The sequence below is a fragment of the Notamacropus eugenii genome, chromosome 5 (assembly GCF_028372415.1).
Source record: "Notamacropus eugenii isolate mMacEug1 chromosome 5, mMacEug1.pri_v2, whole genome shotgun sequence".
Classification (NCBI taxonomy): domain Eukaryota; kingdom Metazoa; phylum Chordata; class Mammalia; order Diprotodontia; family Macropodidae; genus Notamacropus; species Notamacropus eugenii.
Window position 1 is genome coordinate 336571964 of NC_092876.1, and position 18932 is coordinate 336590895.

General features: G+C 44.0%; 1 protein-coding gene across 2 annotated transcripts in view; it reads left to right on the forward strand.

Annotated features, from left to right (window-relative positions):
- MUC4 (mucin 4, cell surface associated) overlaps window positions 1-18932 on the forward strand; it is a 76852-nt gene that overhangs the window by 14965 nt on the left and 42955 nt on the right. For both annotated transcript variants that reach the window (XM_072613693.1, XM_072613694.1), the window contains exons 2-4: window positions 8665-15855; window positions 17364-17488; window positions 18587-18751. In XM_072613693.1, coding sequence (XP_072469794.1) covers window positions 8665-15855; window positions 17364-17488; window positions 18587-18751 — 7481 coding nt within the window. The remainder of the gene's footprint in view (window positions 1-8664; window positions 15856-17363; window positions 17489-18586; window positions 18752-18932) is intronic.

Below are 18932 nucleotides of genomic sequence, written 5' to 3' on the forward strand. Positions count from 1 at the left end.
CTCATCACAGGCAGGCATAAAGTAATCATTCTCCACCACTGAGGAGAGTCTCACATAGATGAACTTGAGTACCAGGTTACAAGTACAATGATGGTCCTTTAAAATATATGGAATTTCAGAGCTCCAAAGCGACTTAGAGGTAACGGTACAGTGGACTTGGAGTCAGAGGACCTCGATTTGAATTCAGTCAAGTGACTTGCCTAAGGTCACACAGCCAATATGCATCAGAGGCAAGTGAACCCAGGTCTTTCTGACTCAGAGATCAGCTCTCCACTACTATACCACGCTGCTTTTCCTTAGGAAGTTATAACCCCAAATCAGGGACTTTTGTGACCAATTACAGGGACCGTTAGTCTGGAATTCAGGACAACAGCAGCACTTAACACAATGTTTGGCACATAGTAGGTGCTTAATAAATGGGGTTTTTTTCTTGCTTGACTTTGCCAACTAGTACTAAAAAAAATAATACCTGAGCCATAAAAAGTCATAATCTCCCCAGAACCAAGTAAAGTGAGGGAGGTCTCTCCCTTAATGTTCTTTTGGACACAATTTTATTTACATAAAAACAGGGGTACATTTGAGGGGGTAGACTGAAGTCTGCATGCTTCCCTCAGGATAACCTCCCTGCCTTTGTCATCACAGATCAGGAAATAACAAGAGATAAATCAGGGATTTCCAAGAACTCAGCAGGTGATGTTGTCACAGGTTTGTCACCTCCAGTTCCAGGAACAACCTACTAAAAATAAATTAAGAACAAAAACTTAACAACCAGTCTTACAGTTAGCTACAACTCTTGTTTCCTCCGTGAAAAGAGCCAGCAAGTGACAAGCTTGCATTAAGTGAATCAGCCTGATGCAATGGGAAAGGAGCTAGCTTTGCATCAGAGGAGTCCAGCTGGAGACCTAAACTCTGCCTCTTGCTACCAGTGTAATCTGGGCCTCCACCCCTCATCTATCAAATGAGCATGCTAGGTGAGGCCCCTCTAAAGCCCCTTCCAGCTTCCCATCTATTATGCTATGACCCTGCTGTGTGCTAGGCATTAGGAGGGGGGTGTGTCTCAAAGTCAAAATGAAAAGCAGTCCTTGTCTTACTTTCTACTGAGTGATTTTTCTTGTTCAGTCATTTCATTCATGTCTGACTTTACATGCCCCTTTTGGGGTTTTCTTGGCAAAGATACTAGAGCAATTTGCCATTTTCTTCTCCAGTTCATTTTACAGATGAGGAAACTGAAGCAAACAGAGCTAAGTGACTTGCCCAAGGTCACACAGCTAGTAAGTGTCTGAGGCTGGATTTGAGGTCAGGAAGATTAGACTTCCTGACTTCATCCACTGCTCTGTCTAGCTGCTCCTGAGTGATACATTTACACATAAGTAAGAGTAAGGTGATCAAAGGAGGGAAAATGTGCTCCGAACTAAAAGAGGATCAGGGGAAATAGGAGGTATCACTTTAAACTGAATCTGGAAGGAAACTAAGAATTTTTTAATTGAAAAATCCCACCCGTCCCCATGAAATAACCTTCTACCTCCACTTTTCAGTTTCTTATGTATTGTCTCCCCATTAGATTGTAAGCTTTTTGAGGACAAGGATAGTTCCTTTGCCTTTTTTTGTGTCCCTTAGCTTAGCACAAGACCTGGTATACAGTAGGCACTTGATAAATGTTTATTAGTTGACTAAATGAAGGTGAGGAAGTAGTACATTCTGTGCATTCAGGACACTAGCACACTGAGCAAGGCATCAGGAGCTCTGGAACCCATACACTTGACTCCACCTCTTAAGAGCTGTGTGACCTTTGGCAAGTCAATTTACCTCTTAGTTTCTTCACTTGTAAAAGAGTAACAACAATAGCAGCTTGTCTTTACATAATGCTTTTTGATTTGCACAGCACTCTACATGTAATCTCATTTGATCCACTTAGATTCCATTATTGTCCTCATTTTACAGATGAGAAAACCAAGGCAGAGACAGGCTAAATGATTTGCCCAGGGTCACACAATTAAGGGTCTGGGGCAGAGTTTGAATTCATGGCTTCTGACTCTGAATCTTAAACTCTAGCTCCCTTAGGTGGCCAAAAATGAGGGTTTTGGGCTATATGGCCCCTGAGGTCACATTCTACCATTCCGTGAAGCAACGTGTGACTTCTCTACCTTAAGCTAATAATGTCAAGGATAGAGTCTATAACTACTCCACCACACCCAGCCCATTCATCAGTACATTGACTACACAATCCTTTTGGATGACTCCACACCAAAATCAACAGCAGACTAGTCAACACAGAGGAAACAGGAACAGTTACATAGAATTTCACTGTTTATCAAACATCTTCATACTAACCACTCCTTCACTTCTCAGTGCAACACATTAGATAGATAGGGAAAGGGAAGGAGGGAACAAGCATTTAAGAGCCTAGTATGTGCTGGGCATAGTGTTAGGTGCTTTACAGGTTGTTGTTATTGGTGTTGTGTTTGCCCTTCCATTCTCAAAGAGGACCATGATGTCAGGAAGATGATGACATGACTTGCAGCTGACTTTGATTTGAGTGAGACAGAGCTATGCAAGGTCACCAGCCTCACTTTCTCTTCCAGAGTTATCTGGGGCCAGTGGCCTGATAATCATCAGGACAACTAGAGATGGCCCAGGATGCAACTGGAGGCCTTGGCCCTTTTAGGGCCTTCTATCACCATCCCCCCTATCCCCTTCCCTTCTATTTTCCTGTAGGGTAAGATAGATTTCTATACCTCATTGCCTATATGTCTTATTTCCTAGTTGCATGTAAAGACAACCTGTAACATTCATTTTTAAAGCTTTGAGTTCTACATTCTCTTCTTTCCCCCATCCCCACCCACCTTCATTGAGAAGGCACACAATTTGATAAAGGTTATACATGTGTGGTCATACAAAACATCCCGTAACAGTCATGTTGTGAAAGACTAACTACATTTACCCTCTATCCTGTCCTGCTCCTCCATTTATTCTATTTCTTTCCTTTGACCTGTCTCTCTATGAAAGTGTTTGCTTCTGATTATCCCTTCCTCCAATCTCATCCCTTCTATTTTTCCCCCATCTCTTATCCCCTTCCTTGTTGCTTTCACATAGGATAAGATAAATTTCCATATCAATTGAGTGTGTATGTTATTCCCTCCTGAAGCCAAATAAAATGAAAGGAAGGCTCACTTATTCCCTCTCACCTTCCCCTTTTACCCCTCCATTGTAAAAGTTTTTTCTTGCTCTTCTTTGTGAGATGATTTGCTACATTCTACCTCCCCCTTTCTCTTTCTTCTAGTACATTCCTCTCACCCTTTAATTTTCTTTTTTAGATATTATTCTTTCATATTCAGTTCACCCTGTACTCTCTCTCTCTCTCTCTCTCTCTCTCTCTCTCTCTCTCTATATATATATATATATATATATATATATATATATATATATATGAATAGATGGATATAGATATAGATGCATGCATACATATACATACAATACACATATACATATATACATATATATGTGTGTATATATATATATATGTATATATATATATATTCCCTACAACTAACCGAATATTGAGAAAGGTCTCATGAGTTACAAATATCACCTTTTCATATAGAAGTGTAAGCAGTTCAATTTCTTATGTCTTGTGGTTTCTTTCCTGTTTACCTTTTCATGCTTCCCTTGATTCTTGTATTTAAAAGTCAAATTTTCTATTCAGCACTTATCTATCCAACAAGAATGCTTTGAAGTCTTCTATCATTGAAGTTCCATTTTTCCCCTGAAGTATTATTTGCTGTGTATGTGATTCTTGGTTTTAATCCTATCTCCTTTGACCTCTGGGATATCATATTCCAAGCCCTCTGATCCCTTAGTGTGGAAGCTTTTAAGTCCTGTGTTATCCTGATTGTGTTTCCACAATACTTGAATTGTTTCTTTCTGGCTGCTTGTAACATTTTCTTCTTGACCTGAGAACTGTGGAATTTGGCCACAACACTCCTAGGAGTTTTTCTTTTGGGATCTCTTTTGGGAGATGATGGTGGATTCTTTCCATTTCTTTTTTACCCTTTGTTTCTAGAATATCAGGGCACTTTTCCTTGATACTTTCTTGAAAGATGATGTCTAACCTCTTTTTCTGATCATGGCTTTCAGGTGGTCAAATAATTTTTAAATTATCTCTCCTGGATCCATTTTCCAGGTCAGTTGTTTTTAGAATGAGATATTTCCCATTGTCTTCAATTTTTTTATTCTTTTGGTTTTGTTCTATAATTTCTTGATTTCTCATGAAGTCATTAGCATCCATTTGCTCCATTCTAATTTTTTAAAGAATTATTTTCTTCAGTGAGAATTTGGACTTCTTTTGCCATTTGGGTTAGTTTAATTTTAAAGGTGTTATTTTATTCAGCATTTTTTGGTTTTCCTTTAGAAATTTGTTGACTCGTTTTTCTTGAGTTTCTTGTATCACTCTCATTTCTCTTCCCAAATCTTCCTCTGCTTCTCTTACTTGGTTTTCAAAATCCTTTTTGAGCTCTTCCATGGCCTGAGACCAATTTATATTTTTCTCAGAAGCTTTGAATGCAGGAGCTTTGGTTTTGTTGTCTTCTTCTGGCTGTATGTTTTAATTTTCTTCATCACCAATGATGTAAGAAAATACCTCTTCACTGAGAAAGTAAGAATCTATAGTCTGTTTCTTTTTCCCCTAGTTGCTCATTTTCCCAGCCAATTACTTGACTTTTGAGCTTTGTTAAGTGGAGGGGTCCAGAAACAGCCTCCCTATCAGCAGTGGCTGCAGCTGCTCTGGGACTGGGGCCTGAGTCAGACTAGACCACACTGCCCTCTCAGCCAGGTGAGAGACCCTTCCCACTAACCTTTAAAACTGTCTTTAGTGTTTCTGGATTGAGAAGTCAGAAATCCACAGCAGCTGCCATAGATTCAGTCTCCTAAGGCCTGCTCCCCACTGGCATGGCCCATGCTGAACTGTGCTCTACTCCCAGCCTGGTGCAATAGACCCTTCCCATTCATCTTTCAGATTGCCTTGGGCTGGAAATTTGTTTCAGTCTGTCATTATGTGGTATCTACTCCTCTAGAATTTGTTTAGAGTCATTTTTACAGGTTTTTTGAGGGGTTTGGGGGGAGAGCTGTAGCAGGTCCCTGCTTCTACTCCACTATCTTTGCTCTGCCCCTTCAGGTTCTCACTTTGAGTGAGTTTAATGCCCTTTCCATGAATAGGCCTTCTTAAGAAGTGAGTCAAGGGATGGCCCCTTCAATAACAAAAAAATATCAAACTGGGAGGGGAAGACCTTACAAATATCTCATTGGATAGGCAAGTGAGCTGGAATTAGCTCAAGTTTACAAATGAGGAAAATGAAGCACAGGATAGTTAAATGATTTGCTGAAAGTTAGTAAATGGAAGAGTTGAATGAAAATTCAAACCCAGTTTTCTGACTTCGAGGCCAGTTCTCTTCTATTTCTAATCATGTCTATTATCAACTCACTTATCCCTGACAACACTGCAGACCAGAAGATGACAAGATGACCATAAAGACACACATCATTGCCCAACAAGGAGGGAGAACAGAAAGGGTAGCCATCTAAAAGGTTTCTTAAGCTTAGGCTTAAATAAAAGCAAAACTATTGTAACAATTTATGGGTTGCAAAGTACTTTCCTTACAATAACCCTACAAGGTGAATAGGACAGCTACTATAACCTCCATTTTCTAGAAAAGGCAACCAAGGTAAAGAGAATTCAAACAACCTGAGCATGATCACACAGTAAAAGGCAGAACCAGCATAGAACCAGCAAAGAGGTCTTTGGATTCTGACATCACCATTTCTTTCCATCATTCAATAGGCTCTTCATTCTCCCAATATTGAGACCACTAGAGAAAAGCAAATATATTTTCTTGTGACCTGTCTCCACTCTCCCCACCCCCAAAGAGTTTGTGAGCTCCTTTCGGATAGGATCCCTTGATACACACACACACACACACACACACACACACACACACACACACACATATACATATATTATATCTCTATATAATAGCTAGTATTTATATTTTACTTTAAGGTTTGCAAAGCACTTTACCATTATTATCTCATTTTATCTTCACAACCCTGGGAGAGAGGTGCTACAATTATCTCAGTTTTACAGATGGGGAAATGGAGGCAAATAGAAGTAAAGTGACTTGCCCAGGGTCACACAGCTAGCAACTGAGTCTGGATTTGAATTTGGGTCTTCCTGACTCCAAGTCCAGTGTTCTATTCACTCTGCCACCATGATTTGTTGAATTGGAATAGTGTCATTGAACAAGAGACAGTTATGAACAAGATTCCCATAGAAGTCATTGATCTTGCTGTTAAGATGGATGATCCTCCTATATTATCATATAAATAATAAAGGCAAATAATGAAGGAATCAATTGCTGTGCAGTACTAACAGTATCTATCTCAAAAGTCTTAGTGCAGTTTTAAGGTATTAAAGTCATAATAAATATTTATGACATAATAAAATATAATAAAGTATGCTCTTTTATATATAGTGTGTGTAATTTTTATATATTGTTTATTATATATATAATTTTTATATATAATTTTTTATATATTATCATATATAATAAAGTGGTAATACTCATTTACAGGTTCAGCACCATACCAATCAAATTATGAAAGAATTGCTTTATAGAACTGGACAAAGTTATAACACAATTTATCTGGAGGAACAAAATGTCAAGGATTTGATGGAAAATAAGATTTAAAAGTCGGAATACAGGGTCTAGTAATGCCACATCTAAAAACTCACACTACAAAGCAGCAACCACCAAAACAAGTTGCCATTTATTTAACAAAATAGAAAAATTGATCAAGAGAACATTTTCAGTACAAAATCCATAAGAAATTGATCACAGTATCACAGTGATTGGTAAGATTGAGGACATAAATTCTGAAGGTAATGACTCACTCTTCAAGAAAACTTCTGAAAAAATAAGAGAGCAGTCTGAGGGAAATTAGGATCTCACATCATTAAGCTCCAAATGGATATAGGATAGATTAAGGATTGTTCATAAACTTATTAGAGGAGAATGAAAGTAGATACTTTTCATAATTTTGGATAGAGAAAGGGTTTGTGATCGCCTCAAAAAAGAGGGATGAAGGATCATAGGACATAAAATGTATAATTTTGAGCATAAAAATTGAAAAGTTTTTACACAAATAAAATCAGTATAATTAGAATTATAAGGAAAGCAGTTAATAAGGGAAAATCTTTGGATTAACTTTGATAAATGTCTGTGTTCTGCAATATATAGGGAATTGGTACAAGTGTAGAATAAAAAGAGTCATTTCCTGATAGATAAATGGTCCAAGGATATGAACAGGAAGTCCTCAAAGGAAGAAATTTAAACTATCAACAATTATATGCAAAATGTTTCAAATCATTAATAATCAAAGAAATGTAAATTTAAAAACCATTGGGATCCCACACATATCAGATTGAAATATATATATGTATGTATTATATATATGTATATAATACATACATACATATAACACACACACACACACACACACAAAAGGAAAATTATACTTAAAGGGGCTATGGGAGAGGACAGGCAAACCAATGCATTGTTGGTAGGACTTTGAGTTGGTCTAATTTTTCTGGAAAGCAGTTTGGAACTATATCCTAACAGGCATTACACTGTGCTTACTCATTTCCCCAGAAAAAACACTACTAGCTATACTCATATTCTTCCAGTATAAAAAGGAGATAATTGTGGCATGAGCCTTCTGAGGTTGTGAGTATCAAATGGGATGTCTGTGAAGAGTGCCTAGCATGTAGTAGGCTCTTGATAAATGTGTATTCCCTTCTCCTTCCCTTTCCCCTTCCTCCATATGCATCTCAAACTCAATGTTTCCAAAAGAGAAGCCATTAACTTGCTCCCTAGTCCTCTCTTCTTTCGAACATCCCTATTACTGCCAAGGATACCACCACCCTCCCACAACTGGCATCATCTTCAACTGCTAGCTCTCAAACCGACTCCACATAACCAATCTCTCAACAAATGTCATTGATTTTCCCTTCACAATATCTCTCATACACGTTCCCTTCTGCATTCACATAACAACTTACCTAGTTCAAGTCCTCAAGCCTGCTCACCTGGACCATTGCAATGGCTTCTTAATTGGTGTCCCCATCTCAAGGCTTTCCCAAATACAATCCATTCTTCACATAGCTGTCAAGCAGACTTTTCTAAGGTGAGGGTGTGATAATGCTCCAACTCTCCCAAACCCCTCAAGGTCCAGGAATTCCCTATTACTTCCAGAATCAAATTAAATTCATCAGTTTATATTTGCTGTTCTTCGACACCCCAGTCATCTCCACTGAGGCTTCTTATACAAGTATTCCCTTCTATATAACCTATGATCAAGACATATTGCTCTGCTTGCTGTTGCTCACATATGATTCTCCAACCTCCCTCTCAACGTCTATGTAGGAAATATTCCGATGCCTGAGGGACTTTCCCTTCCTGCCTCTTATCTCCTAGTTTCCAAGGGCCAGTTAAAGCTAAACCTTCTGTACTCTACACCAGGACCCTGATGGGACCCGAAAAACACCCCAACGCTAAATTCCTTCCCAATGAAGGGGAAATCACATTAACCAGAAAATTCTATCTTTTTCTGCAGGAAGCGTTACAGGTACGACAGTATCCACAGCCTCCTCTGCCAGCTCCTCCACTCTGACAATAGCTGACTCTACAACATCAAGGCAACAGCCAGCAACATCCCAGACCACAGAAACTCAGGAGACAACATCTTCACCCACACCCCCAACAACAACAACAGCCTCCTCTGCCAGCTCCTCCACTCTGACAACAGCTGAATCCAAAACCCCTACTCAACAGACAACAATCTCCCAGGGGACAACCCCTACTCAACAGACAACAATCTCCCAGACCACAGAAACTCAGGAGATGACATCTTCACCCACACCCACAACAACATCAACAGCCTCCTCTGCCAGCTCCTCCACTCTGACAACCACTGAATCCACAACCCCTACTAAACAGACAACAATCTCCCAGACCACAGAAATTCAGGGCACAACCACCATATCGCCATCAACAGGGTCTTCTACCAGCTCCTCCACTCTGACAACAGCTGAATCTACAACCCCTACTAAAAAGACCACAATCTGCCAGACCACAGAAATTCAGGGCACAACCACCATATCACCATCAACAGGGTCTTCTACCAGCTCCTCCACTCTGACAACAGCTGAATCCACAACCCCTACTCAACAGACAACAATCTCCCAGGGGACAACCCCTACTCAACAGACAACAACAATCTCCCAGACCACAGAAACTCAGGAGATGACATCTTCACCCACACCCCCAACAACAACAACAGCCTCCTCTGCCAGCTCCTCCACTCTGACAACAGCTGAATCCACAACCCCTACTCAACAGACAACAATCTCCCAGGGGACAACCCCTACTCAACAGACAACAATCTCCCAGACCACAGAAACTCAGGAGACAACATCTTCACCCACACCCCCAACAACAACAACAGCCTCCTCTGCCAGCTCCTCCACTCTGACAACAGCTGAATCCACAACCCCTACTCAACAGACAACAATCTCCCAGGGGACAACCCCTACTCAACAGACAACAATCTCCCAGACCACAGAAACTCAGGAAATAACATCTTCACCCACAACCACCACAACAACAACAGCCTCCTCTGCCAGCTCCTCCACTCTGACAACAGCTGAATCCACAACCCCTACTCAACAGACAACAATCTCCCAGGGGACAACCCCTACTCAACAGACAACAACAATCTCCCAGACCACAGAAACTCAGGAGATGACATCTTCACCCACACCCACAACAACATCAACAGCCTCCTCTGCCAGCTCCTCCACTCTGACAATAGCTGACTCTACAACATCAAGGCAACAGCCAGCAACATCCCAGACCACAGAAACTCAGGAGACAACATCTTCACCCACACCCCCAACAACAACAACAGCCTCCTCTGCCAGCTCCTCCACTCTGACAACAGCTGAATCCACAACCCCTACTCAACAGACAACAATCTCCCAGGGGACAACCCCTACTCAACAGACAACAATCTCCCAGACCACAGAAACTCAGGAAATAACATCTTCACCCACAACCACCACAACAACAACAGCCTCCTCTGCCAGCTCCTCCACTCTGACAACAGCTGAATCCACAACCCCTACTCAACAGACAACAATCTCCCAGGGGACAACCCCTACTCAACAGACAACAACAATCTCCCAGACCACAGAAACTCAGGAGATGACATCTTCACCCACACCCACAACAACATCAACAGCCTCCTCTGCCAGCTCCTCCACTCTGACAATAGCTGACTCTACAACATCAAGGCAACAGCCAGCAACATCCCAGACCACAGAAACTCAGGAGACAACATCTTCACCCACACCCCCAACAACAACAACAGCCTCCTCTGCCAGCTCCTCCACTCTGACAACAGCTGAATCCAAAACCCCTACTCAACAGACAACAATCTCCCAGGGGACAACCCCTACTCAACAGACAACAATCTCCCAGACCACAGAAACTCAGGAGATGACATCTTCACCCACACCCACAACAACATCAACAGCCTCCTCTGCCAGCTCCTCCACTCTGACAACCACTGAATCCACAACCCCTACTAAACAGACAACAATCTCCCAGACCACAGAAATTCAGGGCACAACCACCATATCGCCATCAACAGGGTCTTCTACCAGCTCCTCCACTCTGACAACAGCTGAATCTACAACCCCTACTAAAAAGACCACAATCTCCCAGACCACAGAAATTCAGGGCACAACCACCATATCACCATCAACAGGGTCTTCTACCAGCTCCTCCACTCTGACAAGAGCTGAATCCACAACCCCTACTCAACAGACAACAATCTCCCAGGGGACAACCCCTACTCAACAGACAACAATCTCCCAGACCACAGAAACTCAGGAGACAACATCTTCACCCACACCCCCAACAACAACAACAGCCTCCTCTGCCAGCTCCTCCACTCTGACAACAGCTGAATCCACAACCCCTACTCAACAGACAACAATCTCCCAGGGGACAACCCCTACTCAACAGACAACAATCTCCCAGACCACAGAAACTCAGGAGATGACATCTTCACCCACACCCACAACAACATCAACAGCCTCCTCTGCCAGCTCCTCCACTCAGACAACAGCTGAATCTACAACCCCTACTAAACAGACCACAATCTCCCAGACCACAGAAATTCAGGGCGCAACCACCATATCACCATCAACAGGGTCTTCTACCAGCTTCTCCACTCTGACAACAGGTGAATTCTCAACCCCTACTCAACAGACAACAACATTCCAGGGGACAACCTCTACTCAACACCCCAAAACTTCCCAGACCACAGAGACTCAGGAGACAATATCTACACCCATACCCACAACCTTATCAACAGCCTCCCACGCCAGTTCCCCTACTCAACAGACAATAACCTCCCAGACCACAGAAACTGAGGGGACAACCACCACATCACCATCAACAGGGTCTTCTACCAGCTCCTCCACTCTGACAACAGCTGAATCCACAACCCCTACTCAACAGACAACAATCTCCCAGGGGACAACCCCTACTCAACAGACAACAATCTCCCAGACCACAGAAACTCAGGAGACAACATCTTCACCCACACCCCTAACAACAACAACAGCCTCCTCTGCCAGCTCCTCCACTCTGACAACAGCTGAATCCACAACCCCTACTCAACAGACAACAATCTCCCAGGGGACAACCCCTACTCAACAGACAACAATCTCCCAGACCACAGAAACTCAGGAGACAACATCTTCACCCACACCCCCAACAACAACAACAGCCTCCTCTGCCAGCTCCTCCACTCTGACAACAGCTGAATCCACAACCCCTACTCAGCAGACAACAATCTCCCAGGGGACAACCCCTACTCAACAGACAACAGTCTCCCAGACAACAGAAACTCAGGAGACAACATCTTCACCCACACCCCCAAAAACAACAACAGCTTCCTCTGCCAGCTCCTCCACTCTGACAACAGCTGAATCCACAACCCCTACTCAACAGACAACAATCTCCCAGGGGACAACCCCTACTCAACAGACAACAGTCTCCCAGACCACAGAAACTCAGGAGACAACATCTTCACCCACACCCCCAAAAACAACAACAGCCTCCTCTGCCAGCTCCTCCACTCTGACAACAGCTGAATCCACAACCCCTACTCAACAGACAACAATCTCCCAGGGGACAACCCCTACTCAACAGACAACAATCTCCCAGACCACAGAAACTCAGGAGACAACATCTTCACCCACACCCCCAACAACAACAACAGCCTCCTCTGCCAGCTCCTCCACTCTGACAACAGCTGAATCCACAACCCCTACTCAACAGACAACAATCTCCCAGGGGACAACCCCTACTCAACAGACAACAATCTCCCAGACCACAGAAACTCAGGAGACAACATCTTCACCCACACCCCCAACAACAACAACAGCCTCCTCTGCCAGCTCCTCCACTCTGACAACAGCTGAATCCACAACCCCTACTCAACAGACAACAATCTCCCAGGGGACAACCCTTACTCAACAGACAACAGTCTCCCAGACCACAGAAACTCAGGAGACAACATCTTCACCCACACCCCCAACAACAACAACAGCCTCCTCTGCCAGCTCCTCCACTCTGACAACAGCTGAATCCACAACCCCTACTCAACAGACAACAATCTCCCAGGGGACAACCCCTACTCAACAGACAACAATCTCCCAGACCACAGAAACTCAGGAGACAACATCTTCACCCACACCCCCAACAACAACAACAGCCTCCTCTGCCAGCTCCTCCACTCTGACAACAGCTGAATCCACAACCCCTACTCAACAGACAACAATCTCCCAGGGGACAACCCCTACTCAACAGACAACAATCTCCCAGACCACAGAAACTCAGGAGACAACATCTTCACCCACACCCCCAACAACAACAACAGCCTCCTCTGCCAGCTCCTCCACTCTGACAACAGCTGAATCCACAACCCCTACTCAACAGACAACAATCTCCCAGGGGACAACCCCTACTCAACAGACAACAATCTCCCAGACCACAGAAACTCAGGAGACAACATCTTCACCCACACCCCCAACAACAACAACAGCCTCCTCTGCCAGCTCCTCCACTCTGACAACAGCTGAATCCACAACCCCTACTCAACAGACAACAATCTCCCAGGGGACAACCCCTACTCAACAGACAACAATCTCCCAGACCACAGAAACTCAGGAGACAACATCTTCACCCACACCCCCAACAACAACAACAGCCTCCTCTGCCAGCTCCTCCACTCTGACAACAGCTGAATCCACAACCCCTACTCAACAGACAACAATCTCCCAGGGGACAACCCCTACTCAACAGACAACAATCTCCCAGACCACAGAAACTCAGGAGACAACATCTTCACCCACACCCCCAACAACAACAACAGCCTCCTCTGCCAGCTCCTCCACTCTGACAACAGCTGAATCCACAACCCCTACTCAACAGACAACAATCTCCCAGGGGACAACCCCTACTCAACAGACAACAATCTCCCAGACCACAGAAACTCAGGAGACAACATCTTCACCCACACCCCCAACAACAACAACAGCCTCCTCTGCCAGCTCCTCCACTCTGACAACAGCTGAATCCACAACCCCTACTCAACAGACAACAATCTCCCAGGGGACAACCCCTACTCAACAGACAACAATCTCCCAGACCACAGAAACTCAGGAGACAACATCTTCACCCACACCCCCAACAACAACAACAGCCTCCTCTGCCAGCTCCTCCACTCTGACAACAGCTGAATCCACAACCCCTACTCAACAGACAACAATCTCCCAGGGGACAACCCCTACTCAACAGACAACAATCTCCCAGACCACAGAAACTCAGGAGACAACATCTTCATCCACACCCCCAAAAACAACAACAGCCTCCTCTGCCAGCTCCTCCACTCTGACAACAGCTGAATCCACAACCCCTACTCAACAGACAACAATCTCCCAGGGGACAACCCCTACTCAACAGACAACAGTCTCCCAGACCACAGAAACTCAGGAGACAACATCTTCACCCACACCCCCAAAAACAACAACAGCCTCCTCTGCGAGCTCCTCCACTCTGACAACAGCTGAATCCACAACCCCTACTCAACAGACAACAATCTCCCAGGGGACAACCCCTACTCAACAGACAACAATCTCCCAGACCACAGAAACTCAGGAGACAACATCTTCACCCACACCCCCAACAACAACAACAGCCTCCTCTGCCAGCTCCTCTACTCTGACAACAGCTGAATCCACAACCCCTACTCAAGAGACAACAATCTCCCAGGGGACAACCCCTACTCAACAGACAACAATCTCCCAGACCACAGAAACTCAGGAGACAACATCTTCACCCACACCCCCAACAACAACAACAGCCTCCTCTGCCAGCTCCTCCACTCTGACAACAGCTGAATCCACAACCCCTACTCAACAGACAACAATCTCCCAGGGGACAACCCCTACTCAACAGACAACAATCTCCCAGACCACAGAAACTCAGGAGACAACATCTTCACCCACACCCCCAACAACAACAACAGCCTCCTCTGCCAGCTCCTCCACTCTGACAACAGCTGAATCCACAACCCCTACTCAACAGACAACAATCTCCCAGGGGACAACCCCTACTCAACAGACAACAATCTCCCAGACCACAGAAACTCAGGAGACAACATCTTCACCCACACCCCCAACAACAACAACAGCCTCCTCTGCCAGCTCCTCCACTCTGACAACAGCTGAATCCACAACCCCTACTCAACAGACAACAATCTCCCAGGGGACAACCCCTACTCAACAGACAACAATCTCCCAGACCACAGAAACTCAGGAGACAACATCTTCACCCACACCCCCAACAACAACAACAGCCTCCTCTGCCAGCTCCTCCACTCTGACAACAGCTGAATCCAAAACCCCTACTCAACAGACAACAATCTCCCAGGGGACAACCCCTACTCAACAGACAACAATCTCCCAGACCACAGAAACTCAGGAGACAACATCTTCACCCACACCCCCAACAACAACAACAGCCTCCTCTGCCAGCTCCTCCACTCTGACAACAGCTGAATCCACAACCCCTACTCAACAGACAACAATCTCCCAAGGGACAACCCCTACTCAACAGACAACAATCTCCCAGACCACAGAAACTCAGGAGACAACATCTTCACCCACACCCCCAACAACAACAACAGCCTCCTCTGCCAGCTCCTCCACTCTGACAACAGCTGAATCTACAACCCCTACTAAAAAGACAACAATCTCCCAGACCACAGAAATTCAGGGCACAACCACCATATCGCCATCAACAGGGTCTTCTACCAGCTCCTCCACTCTGACAACAGCTGAATCTACAACCCCTACTAAAAAGACCACAATCTCCCAGACCACAGAAATTCAGGGTACAACCACTATATCACCATCAACAGGGTCTTCTACCAGCTCCTCCACTCTGACAAGAGCTGAATCCACAACCCCTACTCAACAGACAACAATCTCCCAGACCACAGAAACTCAGGAGACAACATCTTCACCCACACCCACAACAACAACAACAGCCTCCTATGACAGTTCCTCTACTCAACAGACAACAACCTCCCAGACCACAGAAATTCAGGGCACAACCACCATATCACCATCAACAGGGTCTTCTACCAGCTCCTCCACTCTGACAACAGGTGAATTCTCAACCCCTACTCACCCGACAACAACATTCCAGGGGACAACCTCTACTCAACACCCCACAACATCCCAGACCAAGGTTACTGAGGAGTCAAAGACTGAATCATATGCAGAGACATTTAGCAGGTCCCTCCTTCACAAGAGTTGCTCTCCTGGACAAGGGCTGTGGGGACCAGTCTAGAAACAGCTGTGGGGTTGATGGGTGGGGCTATTATAATCCCTAAAAGTCCTTGGTGTCTCATGGTGAGATAACATTCCACCCTTCTCTTTCTGTGGCTGATGGCGAACCTCCCTTTCCCAAACCTAGAAATGACAACCTCTCCAGTTAGTCCAGTCTCATTATCAGTAATGTCCTTCAAGAAACTGAACTTTGGAAATCAGGATTTTAAAAAAAGGGGAGAAGTCTGGATCTCCCCAAATCATTGATTATTAATACTCATTTATCTCACCTTCCTAGTTCTACCATTGATGATCTAAGTCTCCTGGGTCTAGTTTCTTAGTCTGTCTTCACCTCTATTGCTTAATAATTACAATTACCATTAGGGGCCGCTAGGTGGTGCAGTGGATAGAGCACCAGTGCAGGAGTCAGGAGGGACCTGAGTTCAAATCTCACCTCAGACACTTGACACTTACTAGCTGTGTGACCTTGGGCAAGTCACTTAACCATTTGCCTCATCCTGGGTCATCTCCAGATGAATATCTGGTCACTGGATTCAGATGACTCTGGAGGAGAAGTGAGGCTGGTGACCTGCACAGCCCTCCCTCACTCAAAACAAAATCAAGTCCAAGTCTTGTCATCATTTCTCCGATGGCATGGTCTTCTTTGGCAACAAAGGACGAACGCACACATACACAATTACCATTACTATTATATGTAAATAACTACATAGTGCTTTTTAAAAGTATGTGCTTTTAACTGCATAGTACTTTTTACATACTACATAGTACTTTTAACTACAACTATATAGTGCTATATAGTGCTTAAAAGTATTTTACATTTTATGTTTTTTGACCTCAAAGAGGAATTTGAGGTAGGGCCTACTGATCTTATGATCCCCATTTTTGGATGAGGAAACATTCACAGAGGTTAAATGACTTCCCCAAAGTCATAGCAAGACTCAGACCCAAAATTTCCTGACTCCTTCTTGTCTATCCATGTAACCTCTGGATCCTGGGGAATCCGGTTGCTGTCCTTTCATCACTGCACTGGGTAAGGGTGACAATAATATCCTATGAGTCTATTGTTTTACATACAAGCTAAGAAATTACAACTTGAAATTGTCTCCCACACTCCTCCTCTGTGCAATGATTCTGGAAGCAGAAGGAAGAGGAGCCCAGAGAAGGAAGAAGACAGCATCAGTGCTAGGCATAGCCCCTGATCTCATTTAGAGACTGACCAAGTTGATTTGCTTTTGAAGATGAGGTAGTACCTGGAGAATCCTTTTACGTATGGCCAGGCTTCCCCTACAAAGATCTCTCATTTCTCTTCTACTTCCATTTTCAGGTATTCCACTCTTCCCCTATGGACAGGATCAAAGACATGTCAGTATGACAGTGGACTTTACTGTAGGAGTCTTCAAGCCTCAGATTGGATTCCCCTTTGGTTCAAAGCTCCGGGATTTCCTCTATGTAAGTTACATTGAGGAGCTTCTGCTAATCTGACCAATTAATGGCTTAGCCTGTCTGTGCATCCTAGTTCCCAGACCCCCTGGCTCAAGATCACCAACTCGAGCTCCAAGCTACTCTTTTGTATTTGAGCTAATCAACAACTTAGAGGGTTCTTCTGGAACCTGGGGTTCACAGACCCCCAAAGGGTCCATGGATAGACTTCAGGGATTCCATGAGCTAGGATGGGGGGGAAATACCTCTTTATTTCACTAACCTCTAATTGGATTAAGCATTTCTTTCAATTATTTAAAAATGTTATCCTGAGAAAGGGTCCCTAGACTGGGCCATTGTCTTATCTGCTCTTTCAAATTATGGGATGATGAATGAGTTAGGTGGGATGATTTTTTTGTCAAAATGTTTATTCTGAACTTATCGAATGCTTAGTAGAACAGGTATTTGCCTATGCAAATTTGCCTATTGCAAAAAAGAAAAAGAAAATTGTACATGAAAACACATATCTATTCTATGTATAAACTGCCTTTCTTTACATATACAAAAAGATCAACCTGTAGCCAGACCTTGTCTGACCTTTTTGTATTGCCTTCTGCTCTCTTCTCTATATTTTAAAAGGGGAGGGCAGTTAGGTGCCACAGTGAGTAGAATACCCGACCCAGGAGCCTAGAGGACCTGAGTTCAAATGTGACCTCAGGCACTTCATACTTACTGTGTGACCCTGAGCAAGTAACCTAACCCCAACTGCCTTCCCTTCCTCCTTCCAAAAAAAAGAGAAAAAGATGTCTCAATGACCCTCTTGTCTTTCTTTTCTTTTTTATTTTGTTTCTACCCTATCCCTATTTCCCCTTCTCCTTCCACCTTCCTCTGCCTAATGGAAAAAGAAAAGTAAAATAAAATCCTTGTAACAAATATGCCTAGGGAAGCAAAATATATAGGATGATTTAAAAGACTAACCTGAAGGTAAGTGGATGAATGATATAACTTACCAAGAGACTGTGCCATCTCTGAGATGCCAACTACTGCCCCATCTACACAGTCACCTGGTTCCCTCCCTCCCTTCTGCTAAAAGCACCTGGGCCTGAATGCTAACATGACTACCTTCAGTTTACAGACAATGGCCAGATCATCTTCCCGAACTCAGAATTCGACGTTTTCTCCTACCCAAACCCACCTTTCGGGTCCTTTACAGCCAACAACAATTTGTGCGTAGTGGCTGCATTTTGGAAGGATGCTGATTTTTCTAGTGGTCGAGGAGAAATATTTTACAAGGTGGGTATGACTGGCGTGGTTCAAATGTTTCTAAGGAGGTCAAGAATTGAGTGGAAGGAGTGGAAAGGAGGGGAGGAAAAGAATGACTAAGAATCAGAATCAAGAGCACCCAGACAATTATCAGCATGGTAAAGTGGACAAAGAGCTGTTATGCCTCTGATGCCTACTGGCTGTGTGACTC